General features: G+C 39.1%; 1 protein-coding gene across 1 annotated transcript in view; it reads right to left on the bottom strand.

Moving 5' to 3' along the window:
- galnt18b (UDP-N-acetyl-alpha-D-galactosamine:polypeptide N-acetylgalactosaminyltransferase 18b) overlaps positions 1–27,822 on the bottom strand; it is a 120,879-nt gene that overhangs the window by 20,895 nt on the left and 72,162 nt on the right. The window contains exons 7-9 of the mRNA XM_056265736.1: positions 15,725–15,910; positions 10,038–10,175; positions 8,669–8,764 (exon numbers count right to left, since the gene is read on the bottom strand). Of these exons, the coding sequence (XP_056121711.1) occupies positions 8,669–8,764; positions 10,038–10,175; positions 15,725–15,910 (420 nt within the window). The remainder of the gene's footprint in view (positions 1–8,668; positions 8,765–10,037; positions 10,176–15,724; positions 15,911–27,822) is intronic.

Here is a 27,822-nt window from a genome sequence, read left to right as displayed (position 1 = left end):
ACCAACTACTTACTATAAATTGTCCATAATTACATGCAACTAACCCTAAACCACATCCTAATCCTAACCCTACAGAAGGTATATTATTACTCAGTACTTAAATGTATAAATTGCACTGTAACACGGATACTTTAAAGTGTAACCGCGGGTTGCCTAGCACTGCTGTTTCAAAAATCTTTTCTGAACAGTGTGCTATTCTCCGAACGGCGGGAGCGAAGGGTCTGAAATAATCTCCTTGGGAACAGCTCTGCCTCGCAGTTCTCTACATGTTCAGTAGTGTGTTCATGTGTGCATAGATTTGAGACATTTGCCAAGAACTTCCTGTTTTTGCAAGGACCATCCCTGCTGTTCAAAAAAAAAAAAAGTCTGCCTGGACTGACTTTTTCTCTTACTTCAGAAGTTAGGAAGGACACCTTTGGAGAAAACCAGATACTGTTTTTAACAAACATGGAGTGTATACGTTCACTCAAACTTACTGTACACTCACCTAAAGGATTATTAGGAACACCTGTTCAATTTCTCATTAATGCAATTATCTAATCAACCAATCACATGGCAGTTGCTTCAATGCATTTAGGGGTGTGGCCCTGGTCAAGACAATCTCCTGAACTCCAAACTGAATGTCAGAATGGGAAAGAAAGGTGATTTAAGCAATTTTGAGCGTGGCACGGTTGTTGGTGCCAGACGGGCCGGTCTGAGTATTTCACAATCTGCTCAGTTACTGGGATTTTCACGCACAACCATTTCTAGGGTTTACAAAGAATGGTGTGAAAAGGGAAAAACATCCAGTATGCGGCAGTCCTGTGGGCGAAAATGCCTTGTTGATGCTAGAGGTCAGAGGAGAATGGGCCGACTGATTCAAGCGGATAGAAGAGCAACTTTGACTGAAATAACCACTCGTTACAACCGAGGTATGCAGCAAAGCATTTGTGAAGCCACAACACGCACAACCTTGAGGCGGATGGGCTACAACAGCAGAAGACCCCACCGGGTACCACTCATCTCCACTACAAATAGGAAAAAGAGGCTACAATTTGCAAGAGCTCACCAAAATTGGACAGAGTCTCGATTTCTGTTGAGACATTCAGATGGTAGAGTCAGAATTTGGCGTAAACAGAATGAGAACATGGATCCATCATGCCTTGTTACCACTGTGCAGGCTGGTGGTGGTGGTGAAATGGTGTCGGGGATGTTTTCTTGGCACACTTTAGGCCCCTTAGTGCCAATTGGGCATCGTTTAAATGCCACGGCCTACCTGAGCATTGTTTCTGACCATGTCCATCCCTTTATGGCCACCATGTACCCATCCTCTGATGGCTACTTCCAGCAGGATAATGCACCATGTCACAAAGCTCGAATCATTTCAAATTGGTTTCTTGAACATGACAATGAGTTCACTGTACTAAAATGGCCCCCACAGTCACCAGATCTCAACCCAATAGAGCATCTTTGGGATGTGGTGGAACGGGAGCTTCGTGCCCTGGATGTGCATCCCACAAATCTCCATCAACTGCAAGATGCTATCCTATCAATATGGGCCAACATTTCTAAAGAATGCTTTCAGCACCTTGTTGAATCAATGCCACGTAGAATTAAGGCAGTTCTGAAGGCGAAAGGGGGTCAAACACAGCATTAGTATGGTGTTCCTAATAATCCTTTAGGTGAGTGTATATTCACAAGTGAAGAGGAAATAAGTTGTTGTTGTTGAAGGTCCATTGTATCTGACATTGGCATCAAATGTCTAATTAGCTTTAACTTAAAAGTAGGGTTGGGTACCAAAACTCGGTGCCAATAGGGAACCGGTTCCGACGTAAACGGTAGTAACCAGACCGAATAAGAACGAAAATTTCGGTGCCTGATTTCGGTGCCTAACTTCATTAGGCACACACGCACACACACACACACACACGCAAGGTCTCTCGCTCTCTCGCTCTCTCCCTCTCCGCCGTGCCCGTGCGTGTGCTACAGAGTTTGGAGCACAGTTTCTTCTGTCTCGCATGCGCGCCCTTTCTCGCAAGGTTTGGCTGCATTTCACGTGTAAAATTACTTGTCAGAACGCCCTCTGGGTGTGCCGATAGTCTGAATCCCATATAAAATCAAGCCAATTCATTGGCTGATGGCGCGGGCGCCGCATCGACGCACTTGACTTACGTCGTCATATTATGTTGGCGCGCGCGCGCCATCTGCTCCTCAGATTTCTCTGCCGAAAAAGGAAGCTGGTCGGCAGCGCGAGGAGCTTGGCAGCGTCTTGTTCCATATTGAGAGATATGTTACACTAACCAGAGATGTTCTCTTTCATAGGTTCACTCAACGCTGCGTAGCTAAGAAGCAGTGGATTTGTATTTGTAGGCTGCTGTATCACGTGCCGTTTGAACTGACGCGCTACAGCGATCTGTCACATTTCAAAGAGCCAAAACGTTATTTATTGTGTGAATCTCGTAAAAATATTGACAGAATCTGACAGCTGTGGATTTGTTCCATATCAAAAGTAACATTCTCTGTCTTGTCTGTCGGTGTCAGTGTCCTCTTTGTCCGCGATTTTTCTGTGTGAAAAGGGTCATTTGCGTGAGTCTCACGGTCAATGCGTGAGAGTTGGCAGCTCTGCAATCTCCAGTATTATTACATTGTTTGATACAATATTGTTTCATTTGATATTATGTAAATATGAATTTTTATTTTATATAGGTTTTATTATTACCATATGTTACTTGTTTTTATGTTTAAAGATTTAAGTTAATATTGTGTCCAGTTTGGCCCTGTAAATTAAAGGGTATTATTTTTTGATAAAGTGTGTGCGGTTTCATTTTCTTAAGTACCGATTTAAGAACCGTTTAAGCACCGGAACCGTTTAAAAAATACCGAGTAGGTACTGGAATCGGATAAAACCCAACCGATACCCAACCCTACTTAAAAGTAAGCCAGCACCAGCATTTTTTATCATATTGACAAAACTTTCATATCCCCCAGAATATTTTGTTGTAAGAATATGTAAACAGTCAATAGTACATCAAAAGAAAGAGCAGAGCCTGTTTTTAAACAAACCAAAACACATTTTCAACACTTAAATGTGAGTGTTTCATAATAAATAATAATAATTAAAAAGAAAAAATTCCAACAAAAAGCCAAAGCTTGCGCAGTCCTATATCTCTTAATGGGTTTGACATTTCATTTGGTAAGGTAAGGCAGATTTGATTTATTATATGCTGTTAATAGTTTGATGATCACGTTAGCTTGTGCGTAAGCAACTTCAATCCACTCCTTCTGGTTTACGCAGATCTTTTTGGATCGAGATATTCTGTACTCTTTCAGAATATGCGTAACAGTCTATCATATAGCAGTGAAAACACGGATTGCTGGTGTAACCCCTCCGGTTCTACTCGCACTGCTCTGAACGGGATTCGAACCGGTGTTTCCAGCATGTTAACATTCGCTAGTGCGCCTCTTGAGAAAAAACAGTCAATGGTGGTAAAGCTTTGTAATAAATTGCAAAAAAAATAATCTTGTCAATTGAATGGGAATGTAAAAGAGTTCAAATGTAATATAAAAAGCTGCTGGTTGAGATGCAAACTTTTTTTTATTTTTTTTAATCACCCTCAAAACACTCCCACATGCTGATTTCTGTTAATAAACTCCAGAGGGTTTTCTTAGGCAAAGCCAATGTATGTGACAAAAGCAGAGCAGAGAAAGAAAGATGAATATTATTGCATATAACAAATCATCAACCTAAGCACACAAATAAAAGCATATCCCACGCTATATATACATAGACTATACTAAAAATTAATTTGAAATCACTATATTATTTTCAAAAACAAAGGTTTCCTCAGATAAATTGTAATTTTTGCCTGGCCTTGGTTAAGTTCTTCATAGCTATACTTCCTATATATATATATATATATATACACTGTAAAAAGTGATCAGTTGACTTAACTTAAAAAACCCATTGCCTTAAAATTCTTAAGTAAATAAACGTCATACATAAATGAAAAAATTAAAGCTGCTGTCCGTAGCTTTTTTGGGTTAAAAATTATCCAAAATATATATTTGATAAAATACATAACCAGCCAGTGTTCAAAACTATCTGCTTGCCTTAGCTCGATGCAAAACGGTAAGCTTGTAATAATGTTTTTAATTTTAGTGGTACTGGTGGATTTCCGCGGGAGATTCGAGCATGTCTTTGCGTCATTACGTCACATCTGTACACATAAAGAAGGAGTCTCGGCTAGTATAGGCTATATTGCGTGTGAGGATGTTGGAGGTAGAGATTTATAGCCTTTTCTCACAGCACTTGATATAATTAAACTTATCAATTTGATGGCGGATCCAGAAAGGTTCAAACGACGATCATCATCAGTGACAACTAGAGACTCACCCGCTGTAACATGCAAAAGACTTCGTTCGGACTTCGGAGTGGCTACAGAAAAAAAGAGACTGCAACCGGACCCATGCGAAAACAAGGATAATATCGGAAGGACATTACATGATGTAGTCACGCAATGCTTGCTGACGTTGTTAACATTAACAATTTGAGAACATAGTATAGCTACTTTGGACGGTTTTGCGTGAAATGATAACTTATAAGCAATTGTTAGATTTAATCAGCGCGATTTACTGCAATGTCAGAACCAGAACAAAAGTGAATGTTTCTTACTAGTTCAGATGACATTTCCCGGTGAAAATTCTTATGTTGGTCATACTTCCAAAAAGAATAATCTGTGATTCTGAATGACAATATCCACATCGGCGCGGTGACTGACAGCTGCACACTCTCCTCAAACACTGTGTTCATTCGCGCTGTGCCGTGTCGAGGGTGTTGAACTACAACTCACGTAAAGTTGATAATTCCGCGAATGACTGCAATTGCAGATTTCGAACAGAGATGGCGACAAAGAGGAAAAATGCCGGACTGCAGCTTTAAGTTATGTCGAATTGTCAAGTTCACATAACTTAATTATTTCAATTACGCATGAAGTTTATTACTTAAAAATGTTAAGATAAAGAGTAAGTAAAGTCTTTTTTTAAGTAAAGTCAACTGATCACTTTTTACAGTGATTATATATATATATATATGCATGAAGAGCTTATAAAATGTGTAACGGGGAAAAATAGGACCAGGAATGCCTCCGTTACACACAAATTAATATCTGCTGCAAGGGGACGGTGTGTATATACAGTTCATTTACAGTTAACATCACCGCCATGCATTAACAACATATTCTATATCACACTGTCACTCAAACATTAATAAACACTGTTGTTATAATTTCATATTTTGCTGTGATGTTTGGGCAGCCTCTGACTTCCTCCAGAGTCTCAAAAATATTGGTAGTAAGCGCTGGAAAATCAAACAGCGACCCCTGCACAAAAACACTTATGACTGTCATCCCAGCCCACTCTATTGCAGCTCTATTGTGTCTGACTCTGTATTGTGTGACTCATATAAAGGACATGTGCAGTTCACTAGTTTTAATACTCATAGTACACAAAAAATAAAGCAATAACCACCCAGAGGAACATTTTTATTGCTTCAATATAGCTCAAGAGACTTAATGGAGTCCTCAGTTACTCCTCATTTCATCTCAGATATTTCTAAATGATAATAATAATACACCTCTTAAAAAAGTTTTTGCATGTAAATGAATATGGCAATGTTAATGTATTTGGTCCTGGCGGACAAAGTTGCTATGAGTATATAAGATATGCTGCTACATGAAAACGTACAAAAAAAACGTACAAAAAATCCCATATCAGATCTAGGCAGGTGGAGCTGGGGAGGTGGAGGTTTCAGGGTAACTCTGATAGCGTGCTGCACGACTAACCTACAGAAAACACTGAATTAGACTATTTAAAAGTTGAGCAAGAAATCTCATTGGCTACAGAACCAGCAGAGGCCAATCTGCTTGTTCCATTTAGTTAATGATGTGATTGACAGAAGATTGCATCTAAAGGACCTATCAGGCTGTGCCATCTTTCATGACTTATAGGCCATGTTCACACAGCACACAGCAGCAGAATACGGTTGTCAGTTCTGAATTTGAGTCCTTAAAGGGATAGTTCACTTTGAAATAAATTTTTGATATGTTTTAGCTTACCTCAAGGGCATCCAAGATGTAGGTGTCTTTGTTTCCGCAGTAGTTTCAATTTTGATATTTTTAGGTCAAACCGTTCTTGTCTGTCAGTCATATAATGCAGGTCTATGGTCACCACCTCAAAGAGCATGCACAAGGAAGTCCAAATTAAACATGATTTAATGACTCGTAAATGTAAGTACACATTGATGGCCTAAGACATGAAACGAGCGGTTTGTGTGAGAAAACGAACAGTATTATATAGTTTTTACCTCTTGTAACGCACAGACCGAAGCGCCCGCGCCCTCAGATCACTTGGACGTGGCTGTGGTTACAAGAGGTAAAAATGATATAAATACTGTTCGTTTTCTCACACAAACCGCTCGTTTCATGTCTTAGGCCATCAATGTGTACTTACATTTACGAGTCATTAAATCATGTTTAATTTGGACTTCTCTGTGCATGCTCTTTGAGGTGGTGACCATAGACCTGCATTATACAGACAAGAACGGTTTGACCTAAAAATATCAAAATTGAAACTACTGTGGAAACAAAGACACCTACATCTTGGGATGCCCTTGAGGTAAGCTAAAACATATCAAAAATGTATTTCAAAGTGAACTATCCCTTTAATACGGTTACTTTCACGCACAGTTCAGTTATTTACAGGAGTGAAAACCACTTTCTATAACAAACACACCCATACATTTTCAGGACTCACAACCGCATTCTCAGAAATCCCATGCAGTGTGGACAGAACTGAATTCGACAACTAGTTGCCTGTCACGTCATGCAGTGTGAAAGGGCCTATGGTTACTGGTGAGAGAATATGGGCTTGACTCCCATTGCAAGTTCATACAGACAGTATCCGAGACGCTACTGTAAGTTGCTGTTTGAACAGGACATTTCAAAATGAATGAATAATGAATAATGAACAAAGAAAAGAGAGATGTTTTGTTTCCAGGTTTAGTAAGCTGTTGAAAACTTCACCTGTTCTAAACTGCATCTGATGAAAATGTCAATTTTCCATGCATTTTTTATAATTTTACAGCACCCAAATCTATTTTATCCGTTTCGTTTGTGCTTCCATAACCTCTTCCCTTTCTTATTCAGCCTTTTCTCTGCTGGGCTCAGGTATCGGAGTGGCATCATCAGCTCTAGTGCTGCTCTCTGAGGATATGAGTGCACTATCGGTCCCTTCATGTCACATCTAAAACCTTTTTAGTTGACTTTCCATCTAAATATATGTATCATCAATTAACTTCCTGTTATTAATTTGACCATATACAGGTATTTAGTTAATCACTCTTGGTCTTTAATGTTTTTTGTTCTCCTGATAGAAGCTACGATAAAGATTTGCAGGGCGTTTTTAAAACAAGTTGGCCATGTCAAGACAACCTGTACTCTACTGAACAGCCTTCCTCAGCGGATGGACAAGTGAGAACATAATTACAAAGAGCTATTTCACAAATGTGTAACAAATCTGTGATATATTTTGTGCACTATTGCCTAAAAAAATGATTTTGGAGGGGTTTTTCTTTGCATTTGCTGTTCTTTCTTCAAGGAACTCGGAAAAAAAAATCTGCTTTTAAATCGTTTTAGAAATCAAAACTAAAACATTTTAAACATACATTCATTCATCATTAGTGTCAGTGTTTTAATGTTTATTTTCAATTTTCCTTCTCCACACATTTGTACTTATATTATTTGTCCCGAACACAGACGCAGCAATGTCAAGATAAAAGTTAGCCTGGGAAAACCCAGACAACTTCCGGCAAATTTAGATTTGCTCTGAAAGTTAGTCTGGCAAAGAGCTCATTCAAGCCCATTTCCAATCCGTCGTAATCGAGGCACCAATCAGAAACGTTGGGGCGGGCTTTACACGATGACAACAGCGCTGGGATTTTGAAGCAGATTTTGTAGCCTACATTACAAAGATGGATGCCGCCGTCGAACATCACTCGTTCGAATCAGCTATCGCGTCTGTTTTAAGCGATTTGAACGTTTCCTTTTAGTTAAAACCGAGCAAAGAACAACACTCGGAGATGTTTCTCCGCCGCTCTGCATACGTCATCTCCTTCATCGCTCTGATTGGGTTTAGGTCTATCCGCGACGTCCGTTGGTGACGCCCCTCTGGAAATGATTTGTCTATGACGCTTTGCCAGACCATAACTCAGTTACAACTGAGAATGGTCTGGTTTTAACCAGGCTAGATAAAAGTGGGTAAAGACGTGCTTTTTTCGTCGTTAAACAATGGTACAAACACCAGTTAATTCACTAGCGCAAACCATAGTAAATCATGTTGTGTGATTTATTTAAATACTCTCCTCCCATAAATGTTGCGTCTGAAAGGGAAATTCCTACAAAAGCACATGCAATAAGGTCAGCCGCAAAAACAACTGTCCACGCTAATTCATTGCTAATTTTAACAGGATGTCTTTAGCAAATCCTGACAGTTTTAACGGCAAAAGAGGGTTTGCACTGGTGAATCTGGCCCTAAATGCATTCAATTGGCAGCCCTAATAAAATACACAGAGAAGAAAACCAATGTCATAGCCACTCCAGTGATGCATGTGAACAGAGCGAGAAAGGCCACTCACCTGAGGTGACATCCCGTGACAGAGGTAAAGGATGGGAATGTTGTCAGTGTCTGGCCCTTGGTCGAGACACAAGTCAGTCTTCAGAGAGTTTCTCAGCTAAGAGAAAAATGATACTGATGGTTAAGCGTCAGGAGAATTAAGTACACATCAAGTGCATGTCATTTGTTGTTGTCGTCCCTCTCTCTCTATGTCTTTTACTCATACAGTAGGTAACACTCGAGGCTGTTTCTCACTTGCATCGTAATTCTCTTCCTAATTACAGGTTGTAATTATAAAATTCATTTTCATAAGTGTAAGCACACTCATGAATCATCTAAATTATATTCCGGCCGAACTCCTTGGCGAAGTAGAAGAGGTGTACTGTCACGCCTTCCACAAATACGTGTTTTTCCCTCCGGAGTGTAAAGAACTTATTAGTACAATAATTTCATGCGGAGCCTCAGAAACTATTTTTCTCCATGGGCTTCAAAGTTTATTGTAACTGCTACGTCTAATGAAAATAATGTTTAAACACATGGCTGTATCAGTGACAACAGAATTCCTAGCGGAGGACTTCAGTGGATCGTATCTCTGTTTTGGCATTTTCCGTTGGATTCAGCTGAATACTGCTGTGCCTTTTATCACTGTGTGCTGAATATCCAGCCAACATGATTGACAGGCTCATCAAATGCAGTCATTCAGAGTAAAGTAATGAGGGCGAGAGCTATTTCGGAGCCCTTTACTCCCAGAATTCATTTCAATAAGGCTGACCTATTTTCCACAGTTTCTTCCTTTTAAATTGTGCCTATGAAAACACATATGATGAAATCAAGCACAGAAAAGAACACCTCAACCAGACAGCCTGGTTCTGCATCAGTACTGAGTCAAGTGCATTATTATTTTGTCTAGTATAGGAAATAAAAAGTGAATGAATTGTTTGGACTTGACATGAATGGCTTATATAAACAGTTTGGGCGCGCCATGCTTCATTTTGTCAAGCAAATTGGAAAATCCTCTTCAGACGCCTTGGACGGATCGGCGAGTGGGTGTCACACGTGGCAAGCGCCGCTCTCAAATCCAGCCTCAATGGTAAAATATCTGGGCATTCACAATGAGCTGGGGCTTATTCAGCACTCACAGGAGCCACGCTTAAAGCTTTAGCTGTGTGGAGAGAAACTGTCTCGCAAACTGCCACTCCTCTGACTGGACTAATATTTTCACTTGCAGGGTTTTATTACAACACGATTTGATTCCAGATAACACTGCACTGCTGGGAAACGAATAAATCGGAGAGAATACACACTGTATTTGAACTCTTTATTTGCTCTTTTCATGTGCCTGAGCATTCACGATTGCTTTTCGCTTCGTTGGGCTTAATACAAATACTCACCACTCCATACGCGATGGTGTCTGTGTACATTCTCATCTCAGGGTAAATGTTCACTAGGTACCAGCGGAAGGTCTTGCACTGCAGTTTTTTCCTCAGTGCTTTCCTTTCCGTGATGTCACCGATGTCTATCCCTGAGTCCTGATGACACACCAACACAAAAATATAGAGTTAGTTGAACTCGGTTCGGTTTCATTCGCTCGCGAATCTTACGATGCCGTACATTTTTTTTTATCATCCCCATCATATATGCATGCATTTCTAAAAACTGATTGGAACCCTCAGAGCTGATTGGAACTGATTGCAGCACAAAAATGTGGAGAAAATGATTGCGAAAGACCCTTTTTCTTGGTTTTAATTTATAAATCAAACCTAAACTAAAGAAAAAACGTTTGTTCCCTTTGTAAGGTAAAAGTGAATCAACGTCAAAGCTCAACAACTGAAATATCACCATTCATATTTGAACAACAGTGAAGACTAATGCGCAGACCATAACAGTGCCAAAAACTTCTTTAAACATGAACTGTAATATTTAGTCTACAAAGTGTGGAAATAATTGTTTTATCACTGAATTACTGCACATTTGAGTTCTGTTTGTATTTCCCAACTATTTTGATGCAGAATTATGGATCAATATGTTTCTGTAAGGCTGAAATGTATTAGTGTCTTATTTTATTGTTGAGATATAATTAAAGTTTCTATTAATAGTTTGAATTATTTTTTATAGTTTACATTTTAATTTTGTGTAAAAGTTTCAGTAATTTCATTTTTTTATGTCTATAGTTAACTATAATAACCCTGATTCACACAAATTGCCAAACCTAACAATAGCAAAACATTAGCATTCAGTTCAGAGAAAACTAAATAAGCCCATTATTTAAGTTTCTTTGAACTAAATGCGTTTGTCATCAGTTGAAGAAGATGAAGACGAAGGAGAGTTCAAAAAGGTTTCTATAAACAAAACGGTTCTTTAATGAAAACAAACTCAGGTAATCCACAATGACGAAGAGAAAGTAACACCGTGTGTAACTAACACACACACACACACACACACAGTGAAGGTGATGAGCTTACATACACAGTGATAATGATAATAAAAAGGTGCGAGAAAATAAAATAAGTCAATAGAAACTGAAAGTGTTTGGTTATCAACATTCTTCAAAATATCTTCTTTTATGTTCTGCTGAAGACAGAAATGCATGCAGGTTTGGAATGACACAAGGGTATGCAAATGATGAAAGAATTTTATTTTTTACATTACTCTGGAGGATCAGTTTTGGCTGAAAGAGGCTGAAAGTCATTTATAAATGCTCCATTAAATTACAACATAACAGACTCTAGAAGAAAAGGTTAGAATCTTAAAAGGTTCTGTCAAGGGCTTTATATATAGAACCTTTTAGGGATTCCCTCCCTGTGATCATTTTATGGATTTAGTTTTAATAAATTGATTTTGTTTTAATCCATTTTATATTTAGATAAATGTGTATGAATTAAACAGCTAATATAGATACTTTATCACTTGAACCGGTTAAACATGAAAGTATTGTGCACTAATTTCAGACATTTCTCCTTATATAGAGCATCCTTGGCATAAAGCCTTCTTAAAAATTGAGTCAAGAGCCCCAGGGTTCTATTAAAAACCTTTTTTTCTTAAGAGTGTAGGCATTATTTTTCAGCGTTTCAGGCTTCAAAAGCCACCGCATAACAGGTGCATAACGCATGACAGTGTGCATCCTTAATATTTGAACTGCACTAACAATGACCTTTATTCATGACTATATTAATAATATTGCACAAGTCCTTTGCTGTTTAAAGAAGTATATTATGGGACTGGAGATATAGAATCAGACCGATTTGCCATTTATTATTGCAGTGATTTATGAAAATGCAGCACTGAACTCCATATATCACTGGAACTGAAATAGAAAGGGACATCTCAGTTCATGTTGCTCAGCACACTAGAGTCATATCTTTGTTCCTGCATCAACAGTCACTTCCCTTTCTCCCGTTCCCTCCTCTCAACATTCAGCTTGTGTCTGGGAATCTGAGGCAATCTCACGACTCCTTCCGCTTTCACCAGATCTTAATTGCTGTCTCGCTGATAAATGCACAAGCAGGGCCAAAGCTCCCTAAATAAATTGAGCACTGTAACATATGGTTGGAGGCAGAGCTGAGGGCTGGAGAACTATAAATGAGGTAATGGTTGTTTAATAGACAATAACAACTGTATTTCTCTATGCATTCTAATCACTTTTCTACAGGCTTGCTTTATAATCAGATCTGCTTTGCATTTATTCAAGTTATGTATGACTGTACAGTATTGACTAGGGGCGTCATTTGTATTTCCAACAACGGAAACAGTGTTTATGGGCCACTCCCGTTCTCTGGCACATTTGAATGATAGTATTCTTTATAAAAGGGTATTTCAGACTTTCAGAAAAATGTTCTGGTCAAGCTCAGTGTTACGTTTAAAGGTGAACTAAGTAACTTTTTTACCTTAACCGAACAGCTTTGGAGTCATTGTAATGTTTATATTACTGATTTCGTGTTGAATGGTGGTCGTCTCGCACCCCCCTGGTGCCTGTGAGCCGCAAAACCACCCTTGCAACTTTGGGCCGGCGGGTTGCCGGCCTCAGTGTTAGGAAGTATCGTGTGATATCAGGTCTCGCGAGGTAACGAATTGCTTTACGGCAAAAAACAGATCTGATAAAATTCTGATAAAATGAGCATCCCGGCGCTGTATACAGACTGCCGACAGTTAAACAGGGCGCGCGCAGCTCTTAAAGGGGCCACACCTTATTTCCACTCGTTACAGCGTTCATCCTACTGAACAGGTAGGTTCTACAGTGTTACGTAGAACACTGTAGGTACAGGTAGGTAGGTACTGTACCGGTGTACAGGGGGAGGGGATCCGGCCGTGAGTGCGAGCCATCTCTGCGTGAGTGCTATTCACGACAGTACAAGTGCTCCACAGCGACTCTAGGGGTCGCTGTTTGACAAAAACGGAATTCCTACTTACTGCTGCTTTAAGTTTTTGTCTGCGTCCGAAATTGCATACTCTTGAATTGGTACTTATTTTGAAGTAATTACTTCACGATCGCTAAAAAAGTACATTCAATGTATTATGGATGTGTGTATATGGATGTAATCCGAGCGTACCAGATCCACCATGTTGTCATTATCAAGTGAGCCATCAGTGTCAGTTACGTCACTTCACTGCCATTCATAAATCCTCTCCCATGGCCTCATGGGATAGTAAAGTGTCCACCGTATGCACACTTCAGAATCTCGCCGGAAGTAGTAGGTCATCCGGGTACTTTTTGCCTACTCTTTTATGAGTACTGTGAATTCGGACATACTGTTTTTCACCTATATAGTAGGGAAGTATGCGATTTCGGATGCAGCCAGACTCCAGAGTTTGAGTTGTGTTCTTGTTTGGTTTTGAACTGTTTCCAGTTCAGTTTCCTGTGTTAGGCACCGTTTACACGACACCATTTTCAATGAAAAACCTGGCCTGAAAACATAAACTTTTGACAACGATACCGATATGGTCTCTGCGCAAACTACAAAACGCGAATTTCTGAAAACAGCGACGTCATGCGCATGAGTATTATGCGTTCAGTCAAGAGGCGCATATTGTTTCATCAAAGTGACATCACCAACTAAAGGCCTGGCAGCGTTTTTAGTCGTTTTTGCGGATCCGTGTGAACGGTTTTGTCTGAACGTGAAAAACACAAAAGGAAAAAGGTTCCTGTTTTTAGTATATCATTGATGTGTAAAAGTAGTTAATGTTTCCGGTTTCGTTGTTCATTAGTTGCCATGGTTTTTGATTTGCCCTCATGTGTTTCACCTGTGTCTTGTTAGTGAAACACTAGGGACTAAACGAGATAATTGTGTATAAATAGCCCTCATTTTCAGTTGTTCTTCGTCATTTCTTCGTCATGTTTGCTGGTTGTTCTGTTCGCATTTTTAGAAGTTCTGAGTTCCAGTGCTTGAGTATTTTGTTATTTTGATTTTGTTATTAATAAAGACTGCTGTGTATAGAAACTGATTTTTTCATTATTTTTCTCAACCAGTGCTGACAATAAGTGAGTAGATTAAACAACCACCTATTCAATGCACTCTTTATAGTATTATCAGCAACACCTATCAAAATAGAAAGTGGATTTAGGGCACATCCTGTATAAGATATAATTCTCAATGAATAATTTCAATTAATAAAACATGCAATTTTTTTTAACAAATATCATGAATCTTTAATTGATACGAATATCTTAGGAAATAAACTCATGTCATCTCAAGATTGGACTCCTGCAACCGCCTGTTGTCTGGCCTTCAGGCATGCAGTTACTTTACAATGATCCAGAAGGCAGCACACCTGGACTTCAGTGAACACAAAAGGGCTCCCTACCCACCTCCTTTGTCTCGCTACACTGGCTGCCAGTATCTACCCACATCAGATTCAAGCCATATAAAATCTCCACCGTCCCACATACACCCATTTGCACACGTCTATGCTTTCTCTGAGACAATCAATTTCCAGAACATTCACATTCACTGTTCCTTGATGGTGGAATATTGCAATTGTCAACAAAACAACCCTATTATTCCCTCTAAAGCCACGCTCACATTAGATTTTGAGCACGTGAAACTTCTATGAACACTGTAACGGTCGTAAAATTACGTCACACTTTTAAAATCACAATTCAAAATAACAATACATCTAAAATGTAAAAACATGCACTTTACTGCTATGCTGCAATCCTGCAGATTTATTAAGAGGACTTATTCCCTTTTACAAAGTCTTGATTTTATTTCTGGGGTCTACTAGAGTAATTTTTTATGCTTGAATGTTCAAAAATTGTTGCAGCACCTCTCTTCACAGTCTGTCAGTAACGCTCTGGTCACTATGAAGCCACTCCTTCCGAAAAGCACAATGGGCTCTGATTGGTCGGCTGGATCAGTGTGTTGTGATTGGTCAACAGCTTCGAGCGTGTTTCAGAAATGCCACGCCCCTTCCATAACCACTGGTTTCAACACACTACTAACACAACTCAACTCAACTTTTTATTATTATTTGGGTGGGAATTATTCAAATGAGGAATATTTTGACATGGAACTTAAGACTACAATCGAGGCATATCCTCGATAATAATTCCCTTTGGTGTGGACTTTGTGCTTTGTAACTATACAGACCTTTTTCATGCTCAAACATCAACATTTCACTCTAAAGAAAGTTGAAAATGTAAAAAACGCATAATAGGCCCTCTTTAAAGTTTACATTCTTTTAATTTAGCTAAGAGGTCCTATTAGTCAAATGTCTTCAAATGATGCAAATTCGCAGGGCCGAGTTCACCAAACTTGAACTTTGAAACGCAGTGAAATTCGCATAATTTAGCATGTCCTGTCTCGCGCATAAGAATGGAAGTCAATGGAACGAAAAGTGTATTCTGATCGCCCCTTGAAACTTTTAGAAACATCTGAAAACATGACTCCACCATAAACATTTTATTCAACTTTACTGACACAAATTAATTATAATATAAACAATACTCCTATGAGACTTGCATATAGTTTTGGAACTTTATTGCTACTTTTCTAGTGTTACTGTGTCGTTTGGATGAGTTGTGTTTTAGCATTCCTTATTTATAAGATGAATTTCTAGCGGTATGTAGCTGACATAGACTCACCTCTTGTGGAATGTTCCAGGCCATGTAGACGTGGCTTTTAAACTCATCCATCCACACTTCAGCCACCCTCAGAGCATTTCTGCGCACGTGGGCAGTAAGATCCTCCGTGTAGGGTTTGTGGGCGCGCTCGATGTGAGCGATACGGGCACAGGGCAACACCTCAACACTTCCTCCACACTGCCACACCTACATACACAGACACAAAGAGTCTAAATAAAAGTACATTTTCACGCTGAGAAACAGAACAAGCAATTCTTGGCAAGAAACATCTACTCTCTGGCTCAGACTGAGGAGCTAAAAAGTGCAAATGGTTTGTATCTTGCATAACAGTTGTGTCTTTAAGAATAAAGCTCATTTGGGCATCTAACGACACCCAGACCCCCATGAGACCCTGAAAGGGGATTTCATTTATGACATGTGCAGTAAATAGGATACATTTAAAATACTGATTCGTCTCAAGGGGAAAAGATAATGCATGTGTCCTTGCATGGGCACACACACTCGGTTCCAAAACTGAGCGAGGCAACTGTCTTCTATGGCTGTTTCCTAACACAGATGGAACCTGATAAGTGACTGATTTGGAAAAAACTCTACATAGACAGCAACATAATTCATATAGATTTCCACATGTGAAGCACATCTACAACAGAGTTTAGAGTTAGCATGTTGCTAAGCTAACCATCAGCCTGTCAGGCAACAATCAGAGCACACTAACACATACTTCTTACATGGTCAATTTGAATTAATTTTTCAATATTTCTAAATACTGAATAGTGCTGAGCAACAATTAATCGCATCCAAAATAAAAGTTTGTGTTTACATAATACGTGCGTGTACTGTGTATAATAATTTTTTATATATAAATACACACATCTACATGTATACATTTAAGAAATATTTGCATGTATGTACTGTATATATTTATACATAATTTATATTATATATACATATAAATATTTTATATATAAATAACACATTTTTCTTAAATATATACATGCATGTGTGTGTGTATTTATATATAGAAAATAATTATACACAGTACACATATATTATGTAAACACAAACTTTTATTTTGGATGCAATTAATCGTGATTAATCGTTGCCCAGCACTAGTACTGAATTTGTAGACTTTGGCATAGTTTTAAAAAAGTGCACTTATTACAGAAAGAATGTACTTAAATGCAAACCGAATGTAAACTTTTCAGACACTTAAAGTATGTTAATATGAATCAAATGACAATGCCGTATAGTTTGAATTCAATTATCAATGCTGCTTCAATCTTTTGGAACAGTATTCTCGTTGGTAACACACATATGATAAATGGCACCTTGGCAGCCAGGTATAGAAATATAACTTATTGTGTATGTCTTGATGAAAAGACCAGTGTGAATTACGACCCGAGCTATTCACCAGCAAACATATTTGGTTGACCAATGAAGCAAGGCGAGGACAACAATATGGCAGTATCCCAACCAGAGCCCAATGTCCAAAACACAACAATACACTGGTGACAAGCCATGCAGTTTTGTATTTTTATTTTGTTTAATGATAAAGCTGCATAGGGCAAAAAGCTCTTTCAGCAACTAAAATAAGACAGCATTTCTATCACTTTTTTCAAGATTAGTACAGCTATTTGAAGCCATTGCTATGGTCAGCCATTTTTCAACAACCACGGTCTGTGGGAAAGTATGACAATCTGAGAGGTCAGCACTTCACTTTGAAGCCAAAGGAAAGATTTAAAGATTGTGTGGAGTTTATGTTAAGGCTGAGCAGAAGAAGCTATCAGGGATGCTCGATATACGCTTCACTCCAGCAGGTCCACTCTGCTCTCACTGTGGGGAGGAAAATGAAGCTGTCATTATACCTCAAACAGGACTCACTATCACTATTGCTCGCTCTAAAAGGGGCGTTCACACTGACAGCGAATTGAAGTGACAAAGCCACATGAAGTCACTCATTTTCAGAGAGAGTTGGCAGTTCCCAGAAACATGAGTGACTGTTGGAGTTTCAAAAAAGTTACCGGTCAAAAGTTTGGAATTATTAAGATCTTTAAAGGCACACTGTGGAATTTTTGGCCACTAGGGTGCGCTCGACCTGTAATTTTCACGTCTAGTGCCCCTAGAGGCCACAAGCGCCGCAGCATTGTCGCAAAAGTCAACAAACAGTCAACCGGTCAACCTCCAGTGTCTTTATGTGTGTGCAGACGGCATTTGATTTGTATGTTGGAGAAAGTTAATCGATTCACTACTGACCAAAATAATAATATAAATATAAGATTAATAATGTAAATCCTATAAAGAAAACAAATTGAATAAAAGTAGCATACGCAGAAAACAATGTCTGATCAGTGATCAGGTAAGTCGCATTGACAAGGGTTGCCCAATCCTGCTCATAGTTCATCTCCAACCCTAATCAAACACACCTGAAGCAAACAATTGACGTCTTCAGGATCTCTTTGCAATGGGTTGGAGATGAAATCGAGTAGTCGGGAAATCGTGTAACAAAACTGATATAACTCACTACATATTTCCGTTATTTGTAGTCTTCAGTTTGTTTTTCCTTTTACACAAATACAAACATATATGAGCTGAAAGGGAAAAAAAACATTTACATTTGTATACGGCAGTATGTTGTGACTTATATCAGTTTTGTTACACGAATTCGCAGTAAATATTACATTATATATACACTTTTATGCCGATGTTTATTTTAAACTCTCCCTTTTTCTTTTTTTGGTCTCCTCTGACAAAATCTTTGCTTTCTTCCGAGTAGCTGTTGATTCAGTCATGACGACAACATACAGACGCCGGCAATCAAACGCGAGTTGAGCTCTCACGTTAGAATTTGAGGAAGTTGGGGTGGTGGGGGAAGTGACGTATGCCGTAAAGCGGTCGAATTTTGTAGTTCTTTTTGTGCTCGGGTTCCTACCCGAAACCCGAAGTTACATAGTGCTGGTAAAAGCGATACAGACACCTTCAGGCTTCGGCAGACGTGTCATTCAACCTATTGTAAGTCGATGTACCATCTCAATGGGTTTTGGTAATATATTATAAAGGTTGAAAAGTTCCACAGTGTGCCTTTAAAATGTTTTTGAAAGACGTCTCTAATGCTCACCAAAGCTGCATTTATTTAATCAAAAATACAGTAAAACGAAAGAAAAAAACAGTAATATTGTGAAATATTTGTACAATTTAAAATAACTGTTTCTGTATTTTAACGTATTTTTTAAATATAATTTATTCCTGTGATTAAAGCTGAATTTTCAGCATCATTACTCCAGTCTTCAGTGTCACATGATCCTTCAGAAACCATTCTAATATGCTGATTTGCTGCTCAAAGTATGGGGTTACTCATTTTTAAAAAAAAAAAAATATTTAAACAAGGACACCTGTTAGGGTTGAGTGGCTGCAATGAAGCACACGACGATAAGGATATAACAACATTTCTAATATAAAAAAATATGTCTATTTCAAATAAATGCTGTTCTTTTGAACTTTCTATTCATCAAAGAATCTTGAAATTCATCAGAGAAATAAGGTTTTTCACAAAAATATTAAGCAGCAAAAACTTTTTTCAACACTGATAAGAAACATTAATCATTGGGCTCTAATAATACTGAGCACCAAAATCAACATATTACAATGATTTCAGAAAGATATGTAATGGCTGCTGAAAATGCAGCATTTATAGAATAAACTATATTTTAAAATATATTCAAAAATATATATATATTATAATAATATTTTAGAATATTGCTGTTAAACTGTATTTTTGATCAAATAAATGCAGCCTGGGTGAGAATAAGAGACTTCTTTCAAAAACATTAAAACATCTGAATTATTCCAAACTAGTGCGCGAATGATCAGTTAGAAGGAGTTGCTGTATACAGTTGGATACCGTGATCGAGTGTGAATGCCTTCTAGCAGCCGGCAGCACAGAAACAGTGACCTACAGCATTTTAATCGCTGTCAGTGTGAACACAAGAGAACAGGAGATTTGGTCATGCACACATGCCAGTCACTCGTTTGTGAGAGGACCTGTGTGTATAGAGCTTTGGTAAGTGTCTCTATGAGGTGCTTGAATGGGTCAGTTCAAATTTAAAGTCACACCAGGCTACAGTCATAAGCAGGAACACAATTAGGCCTTGCTTTGAATATGGGGAGTCAATTATAGGTGGCCCTTCAATGAAACCAGCCGTTTCTATGACAATGGCATACCAATGACATGCAGACATGGAAAAAGAAACAGCATAAAACATCTACTCCCTTGGTGATGTCTGAAAGCAAAAGGTCCAAGGACAACTGGCTTGGATGGTTTCCCAGATCAGAATGGTGCAATTAAAAGCACTTACTAGTATATAATAAAACAGCAGTTGTTAAATTGAAAGAAACGATTCTCGGCGTGGGTAGAATTGCTGTTGTCATGGTTTATTGTCGTTGTTGACCATAGCGTGCATTAGCAGTCGCGCTGCCCTGATATTTACTCCTGTATAATTTATCCTTGTCAGACTCTATGTTTGACAAGTGAGTAACATGCGCACTGAACTGAGTAGTGGGTGGTTTAAAAATGTCTGTGCGTGTATATGTGTGAATGTGCGACCGCCTGCTTTTATCCCTCTTTTCTGCCTGCCAATCCTCCTACGGACACTCACGGTTCCCCGAAACTAGAGCAGCTCTGCCGCTTGTCAGTGCTAAATTTTGTCTCGCTGTTTTTTGTGGGTTATTTTTTACTCCAGTGTGCTAACACTTACTCCCAAATGATCATCCAAATGCTTGAATTTGTTCTACTGTGATGACACTGATTGGAGAGTACACTGGTTCATATGAACCCAAATGTCATTCATTTCCTGGTGCAAACATTTGTTCAAGAGTGCTCCATTTCCATGGAGTGCACTCACTCGCCATCACAGAGAAATGTTTGGGATAGTAAAAGTGGCAGAAAGCTAATCAAACAATGACCATGTCTGAAATAATATATTAGTGTATACACTGAATATTGGCAACTATTTAAAAAAAATTGCTTATCATACAGCAACTTTCCAATTAAATGGACATTAATACTAATTCGTTTTATAATGTGAGAGGATTATTACACAGGAATATTTAACAGCAGATTGTGGTGACCAATCAAAATCCAGGTTAGAGAACTGCATTATTAATTATTGGACATCCTTTAAAAAATAGGCATGAGAAAAATGTGTTAAATAATCATCATGGCTGATATATATTACGTGTGTTTCATTCAACCTTCTGGAAATAGAAAGTCAATGTGAGTGCACTGTGTGAAACAGTATTCTATGCAGTGTGATCTGGTTTTATACTGCACATTTTGGCAAATGTACTAGGTTGTTTGAATATGCGCATACATACAGTTTTGTAACTTTATTTTACAGTGTCCTTGTTACACATATTACATGTAGTTTCTATAGTAATTTCTATCAATTTTGCATAATTACATGCAAGTAACCCTAAACCAAACCTTATCCTAATCTTATAGTTAGTACATGTAGTTAATTCATATTACTCAGTATTAAAATATATAATTATATAATAACAGTTCTATTTAGAACCATACCTTCCTGAACAACCGTTTTATGCCAAAATGGTTCTTTGGGTTTGAGTTTAGGGTTCCTCTTCAGTCGGTCACTCCGACGCCACATCGGTGACCGACGAATAGGAATCTCGCTAGAGAGGCCAATCTACTTCGAGTGAAACTAAACGAGCCAATGCACATTGGCGTGCAATCATTTGCATCAGCTGCTCAGCCACGCAGCACGGGTATATAATGAGCAGTAGGTGGGATTGCACTTCAGCTATTTGTTTCGGAGCAGAGCGTTTCGATGCTGTTAACTCTACTGAGTGTGAGAAATCAAGAGGAGCGAGCTCTTCAGGAGGACCTCTCGTGTCTGGTGCGGGAGATACAGCGCAGCAGCGTGGTCGATGTTCTTTCTCTCTCTCTATCTCTTTCTATCGTTTTGTTTTGTTTTTTTCACTGAGCAAAACAAAAAGGCTGTTTTCACAGCTGGTACGGTGTGCCAAGAGCACTGAAAAGCTGTTCTTATGGAGACAGGCTGCACAGTTCGCTGCGACCGTTCCCCTGCGTGACCAAGCACCAAGGAGAGCAGTCCCCTGAAAGAGCTTACACGGGTGGAGCGCGTCTTTTTAAAGATGTCACTCTACCTGTGTTTTTCTGGATGCGGTCATAACCTGGGATCACGGGATGGTCACGAACGCTGCATCGCGTGTCTGGGCATTGAACAGACTGAGGCAGCGTTCATGGATGAGTCATGCACCCATTGTGTGAAGATGACCATCTCGGGGCAACGGTCGAGACTCTCGTTCCTGCAAAGGGGCAGAGTCCCTGCACCTCTGCCGCGATCTAACCCTCCTCAGAGGGTTACTTCAGGCAGAAGTGCGGGTGACCTGAGCATCACGGTGAGCGTGCTTCCTTCGGGGAACCAACCCCCTAGTAACCCTCATCCCTCCCACGCTCCGCAGCCTCCCGAAGGGGGCAGCGTTGCCCGAGTCAGACCCGGAGATGATGGCCATGCTTTCCCTGGCCGCCAACAGGATCGGGCTCGCGTGGAACCCCTACACCGTGTCCTGAGCCCTTGATGCTGGATGATTGGTTTCTCGGGGTGGCCCGTGCTGGTTCTTAGCAACCCACCCTTTTTCCTTTCTTCCCAGAGGTAGCTCACTGGGTCATGGACAGCACCTGTCACTGCCAGAAACCGTCCCAGTGGCTCCTCCTCCTTCACCACCCTTGATGGCAGGCCAGCTAAGGGGGACATGTGCATCCCTCCAGTGGAGCGGGCTGTTGCTTTGCAACTGTGCCCTAACTGCACTCGTTGGACTTAACCGGGAAGGCTTACAAGGCCTGTGGGGAAGCCGCCTCTGCCATACACGCCATGGCGTTGTAGCAGATCCATCAGGCCAAGGCACTGAAGGACCTACACAAGGGTGGTCATGATCCCCAAGTTCTTCAGGAACTTCATGCCGCGACGGACCTCGCGCTTCGTGTGACGAGGGTGACTGCATGGTCGGTGGGTCGTGCGATGTCCACTATGGTGGTCTAGGAACGCCATCTCTGGCTGTGTCTGGTCGACATGAGGGAGACCGACAAAGTCAGGTTCCTTAACATCGGGAACAATAGGAACAGAAGAAAAAAAAACACTTCAAAATAAAAGTCCTTGAATGCAAAACAGGGGAATTGTAACAGCTACAGTTTGCCATGTCAATAAAAAGTAAAAGTGGCTAATTGGCATCATTTGCTTTCAGTTTTTTATGTAAAACCCTCAAAGAGACCAGAAGGTTATATATATATATAGCACTTCCAAAGCATGGTTCTTTATGGAACCTTGTAAAAAGGTTCTATTTAGCACCAAAAATGGTTCTGCTATTGTTACAAGCTGATAAACACAACCTGGTATTGTTTAGGACATGGTCTTGCTATATATTTGGTGTCTTGTTAGGTTGTTTAAGGTGTAAGGGTCAACAGTGTAATTATAGATGCAATTAGAGAAATTAATTAGAGCAGTAATTACATGCAGTAGGCCTACTGTATACTGTAAGTACAAGTACAAGTACTGTATGTACACAATAAGTGCATTGTATCAAGTCATTAATTGAAATGTTAGTACATAGTAGTATAAAGACAATTTAAATTGGGACTGTATTTTCTCAAAGAGTGTACATGCTTACTAAAGAAATAGTATGTGTAATCTATCCATTTCCTCTTGTTTGTTAGGTCTTAGACAGTGCTGAGAAATCTGGCATCAACGCTACAGATAACGCCAACATACTGTGATGCGCATGCTTTGCACAAAGTATTTTTGTATCTAATTTGCAACCCTGCAAACCTCTAATGAAAAAGACTCACGTGGATGACATGTCTATAAATACCTCCTCATAGTTTATGTCACCTCGCTATGTTCAGTGTTTCATAGTGAACTGCATAGCAAGTCAACAATCCACAGCTGAAAATCTGAGCCATTGTTCACTGTGTAAAACCAACAGGAAATGGGAATGCATGTAAAACATGAATTAATTACGCTCCAGCAGCCTTAGACCTTTGATAACGACAGCAGAGTGTGCTGACATGACTCTTTATTGTAGCTAATGGTAGCTATGTTTTATTCCAGACTAGAAAGGCCATCTGTTTCAACTTCTGAGGTGCTCCATCAGCAAAGCCTCATCTCCCTTCGGATGCAGAAGAACAGAAAGAGCCCTCACACAATGCTGCTCGATGTCCTTCAGACCATGGCCTACTGCAAAAATACCTGCAACACGCTCTCATTTTCCTTCATCCTTTATCTCAATGCCCTCCTAAAGGAGAGTATGTATTAAACATGTGTGATGGGGCAATAGGGGTGTTTTTTAACTAGAAACCACGGCCCATATATGTATTAAAATTGACAACGTTAAAATATGCTAGCAATTCCAGCATTACATAAACAAAATAAAATAAATACCTTAGTTGCAAGGTATTTAGTTTGTAGTCAAAATGATCACAAAACATCATAAGCATTAAAAACACTACTCATAATCATAACACCTATTAAAATAGACCTACCAGAGCTTGTTCTTCCAACGGCCATGCCAAACATTTCAAGCACTGCAACCATTCCACTCATAGGAGGTGGCAAATTACACCCTCTACGGATACCCTCAGCAGCGCCCTCTATTAGTTTGGCTACACATGCTATGAGTTTGCGTAGCAAAGTGCAAAATGAATCGATAGAGTTAAACAGTAACTTATGAGCAGAATAGCAGATAGAATAGGTAGACTAGAGTAGAACTAAATGAAGAATAAATGTGAACGTTACTTCTATTTTACACTGCTACTCTGGTCTGAAACGTTGTGAACAAGGGCAAGTGGAGGGACACAATCAATGAAAAAACAGTCATGTTACTCTAAATATCAGCCCCTCGACCAATCAAACTGGGGGACCGGAACTAACTGTTGTATAACATGAGTGTGAGTGAATGGGTGAATGAGAGGCAAAATGTAAAGTGCTTTGGTGGCCATTGGGTCTGTGAAAGCGCTATATAAATGCAGTCCAACATGGAAGATCAAATACCACAAAACCATTAAATGTGTTCAGGTCATGATATCAGATATCCCACCTCTCCCGGAAGTTTTCTTGGGATTTTGACCTGAAATATGACATTTCTAGACCACCCAGTTAATGCTTGTGGGCCACAATAGTCATTTTGAATGTTTTATACCGAACCATCAAATCTCTGCATGGCCTATTTATTTTATCTCTGGTACACCATAATTCGCTTACATGTTCCACATAATGTCCTTTATTTTTTTCGAGTGATTCAGTGTATGAGAAGACTGCATCTGCATATTGCGTAAATGCTTGATGAGCTTTAGCACACAGCGCTCTAATCTCCGTTTATCACCTCAGAAGGTTCCAGACATGTGATTCATTTGCTTTTCACCAATTTAGAATTAAACGCTGATTGAGGACATAGTACATCTACCTTTATATAGAACGGCAAACATATGTTTATTTGAAACGGTAATCTTAGATATGCGTAGATTTGAAAATTGTCTTCTATTTTGAGACTTTAATCTGCAGACACATAACTCACCATCTCATTGCCGGCGTAGTGCTGCTGTAATACACTGCAGACAGATGAAACCTACTGGGAATTATGGGTAAAGTGAGGTAAGGTAGCCTGGTTAAAACCAGACCATTCTCAGTTGTAACTGAGTTATGGTCTGGCAAAGCGTCATAGACAAATCATTTCCAGAGGGGCGTCACCAACGGACGTCGCGGATAGACCTAAAACCAGTCAGAGCGATGAAGGAGATGACGTATGCAGAGCGGCGGAGAAACATCTCTGAGTGTTGTTCTGTACTCGGTTTTTAACAAGAAGGAAACGTTCAAATCGCTTAAAACAGACGCGATAGCTGATTCGAACGAGTGATGTTCGACGGCGGCATCCATCTTTGTAATGTAGGCTACAAAATCTGCTTCAAAATCCCAGCGCTGTCGTCATCGTGTAAAGCCCGCCCCAACGTTTCTGATTGGTGCCGCGATTACGGCGGATTGGAAATGAGCTTGAATGAGCTCTTTGCCAGACTTACTTTCAGAGCAAATCTAAATTTGCCGGAAGTTGTCTGGGTTTTCCCAGGCTAGAGGTAAGGGGTAGTAGCACCTCTAATCTGACTGAAACACCTCAGCAGGCCATCTTTTCATAGTTTTTACCATAATCTGGAATAAACAGACATGAACAAATCTAGCACACTGTGTCTCTGCGTGCCTTCTGGTGCAATCAGATGATTCACTTTCCATTTATCCAGAAAACCAGCGAGGGACAGTGAAATAGTGTATGTGCATGCTTTCAGAGAAGAGCAATCAGTGGCCCATTATCAAGCATAAAAATCTTAAAAGCATGCCATTCACTGAGGGAAAATTACCAGGGAGGGAAATGCCACCCTATTCTCCTCTCTCCTTCAGCGTGATTGATGATTATATTTCACTTTGCTTGGAGAGAGTGGTCATAGCTTCGAAAGTCAAGCCATTTTAAGGCTGTGCTGACTCACGGATAGAGGACAGGTAGGGACAGCAAGTTTGCCCTCTAGTCTCTGAATTTGATCAATTATATAAAGTACGTATGTATGTGTATTTTTATTCTGTCATCAGCAATGCCCAATGTCAGTAATACATTTTTAAGTGTGGCATAAGTGTCCAAATACTTTTTGGGGACACAGTATGCTTGAAGGTTATTATTGTCTTCCTTCAGGGATTATAATGGCTCTCTTCTCAGGTATGGCACATTTATTAAGCCTGTGCTGGGATGGAGAAACCGACATATGCGAATAAACCGGCAAATATCTGCAGTATAAAAGTAAAGGAAAGCAAACAGGGTCTGGGGTGCGACAGTCATACACTACTGGTCAAAAGTTTGGAGTAATTAATATTCTTTAATGCTTTTGAAAGAAGTCTTATATGTTTACCAAGGCAAACATGTTTACCAATTTATTTGATCAAAAATACAGTTAAATAAAGTAATATTGTGAAATATTATTACATTTTAGTAGAGCTGTTTTCTGTTTGAACATGTTTTACAATGTCATTTATACAAGTGCTTCAAAGTTGAATTTTCAGCATCATTACATAATGATCCTTCATGCAGATTTTCTGCTCAAGAAACATTTCTTATTATTATCAATGTTGAAAACAGTTGTGCTGCTTCATATTTTTGCAGAAAATTTCAATACGGTACCATTTAGAAGTTTGGGGTATGTTTTATTCATTTATTTTTAATTCAGCAATTAAATTTATCAAAGGTGACAGTAAAGACATTTACAATGTTACAAAAATTTAATTTTTAATAAATGCTGTTCTCTTGAACTTTATATTCATCGAATAAAAGTATCACGGTTTGCATAAAAACAATAAGATCCATTATAATACATTGAGCACTTATAATAATTGATAATAATAGAGCACCAAATCAACATTTTAGAATGATTTCTGGAGGATGACTGTATGTGACACTGAAGACTGAATTAATGATGCTAAAAATTCAGCTTTGCATCACAGGAATACATTACATTTTAAAATATATTTAAATAAAAAAATGTTTGTTTTTTTAAATTGTAAGAATATTTAACAATATTACAGTTTTTACTGTATATTTGATCAAATAAATGCAACCTTGAGAGATTTACAGACTCTTAATCAATTTGACTAAATTACAAATCCAACATTGATATTGATATTTTTATTCCTAGCACAGCAGCTTCAATTTAAAGAGATACTTTTTTATGCCACACAATATTCTTTATGAAAATGAACTGAGATATGTATTCAGCCCCACATGTCCTGCAGATTAAAACTAAATTCTCAAACACTCTCTAGTGAATCAATTAAAAACCGCACATTTTCTAACTGAAAGCCCAAAGGACATTGGGGCTTACAGTTTATAATGAGTCATTATTCAGGTTGTAAGTTTGAAGGGCATCTTTGAAATGAATACTAAAGAGTTATTCTGTGAAGTTAGACATTAAGTAAAAACAAATTCATAAGTAAGGAAAACACTAGCGAAGTGTTTGTAATGTCCCAGCAGGAAATGTA

Source organism: Rhinichthys klamathensis, unplaced genomic scaffold (genome assembly GCF_029890125.1).
Source record: "Rhinichthys klamathensis goyatoka isolate OS25496 unplaced genomic scaffold, OSU_Roscu_1.1 h1tg000240l_1, whole genome shotgun sequence".
Classification (NCBI taxonomy): domain Eukaryota; kingdom Metazoa; phylum Chordata; class Actinopteri; order Cypriniformes; family Leuciscidae; genus Rhinichthys; species Rhinichthys klamathensis.
The sequence above is the reverse complement of the archived record's forward strand: the minus strand, read 5'-3'. Positions and strand labels throughout refer to the sequence as shown.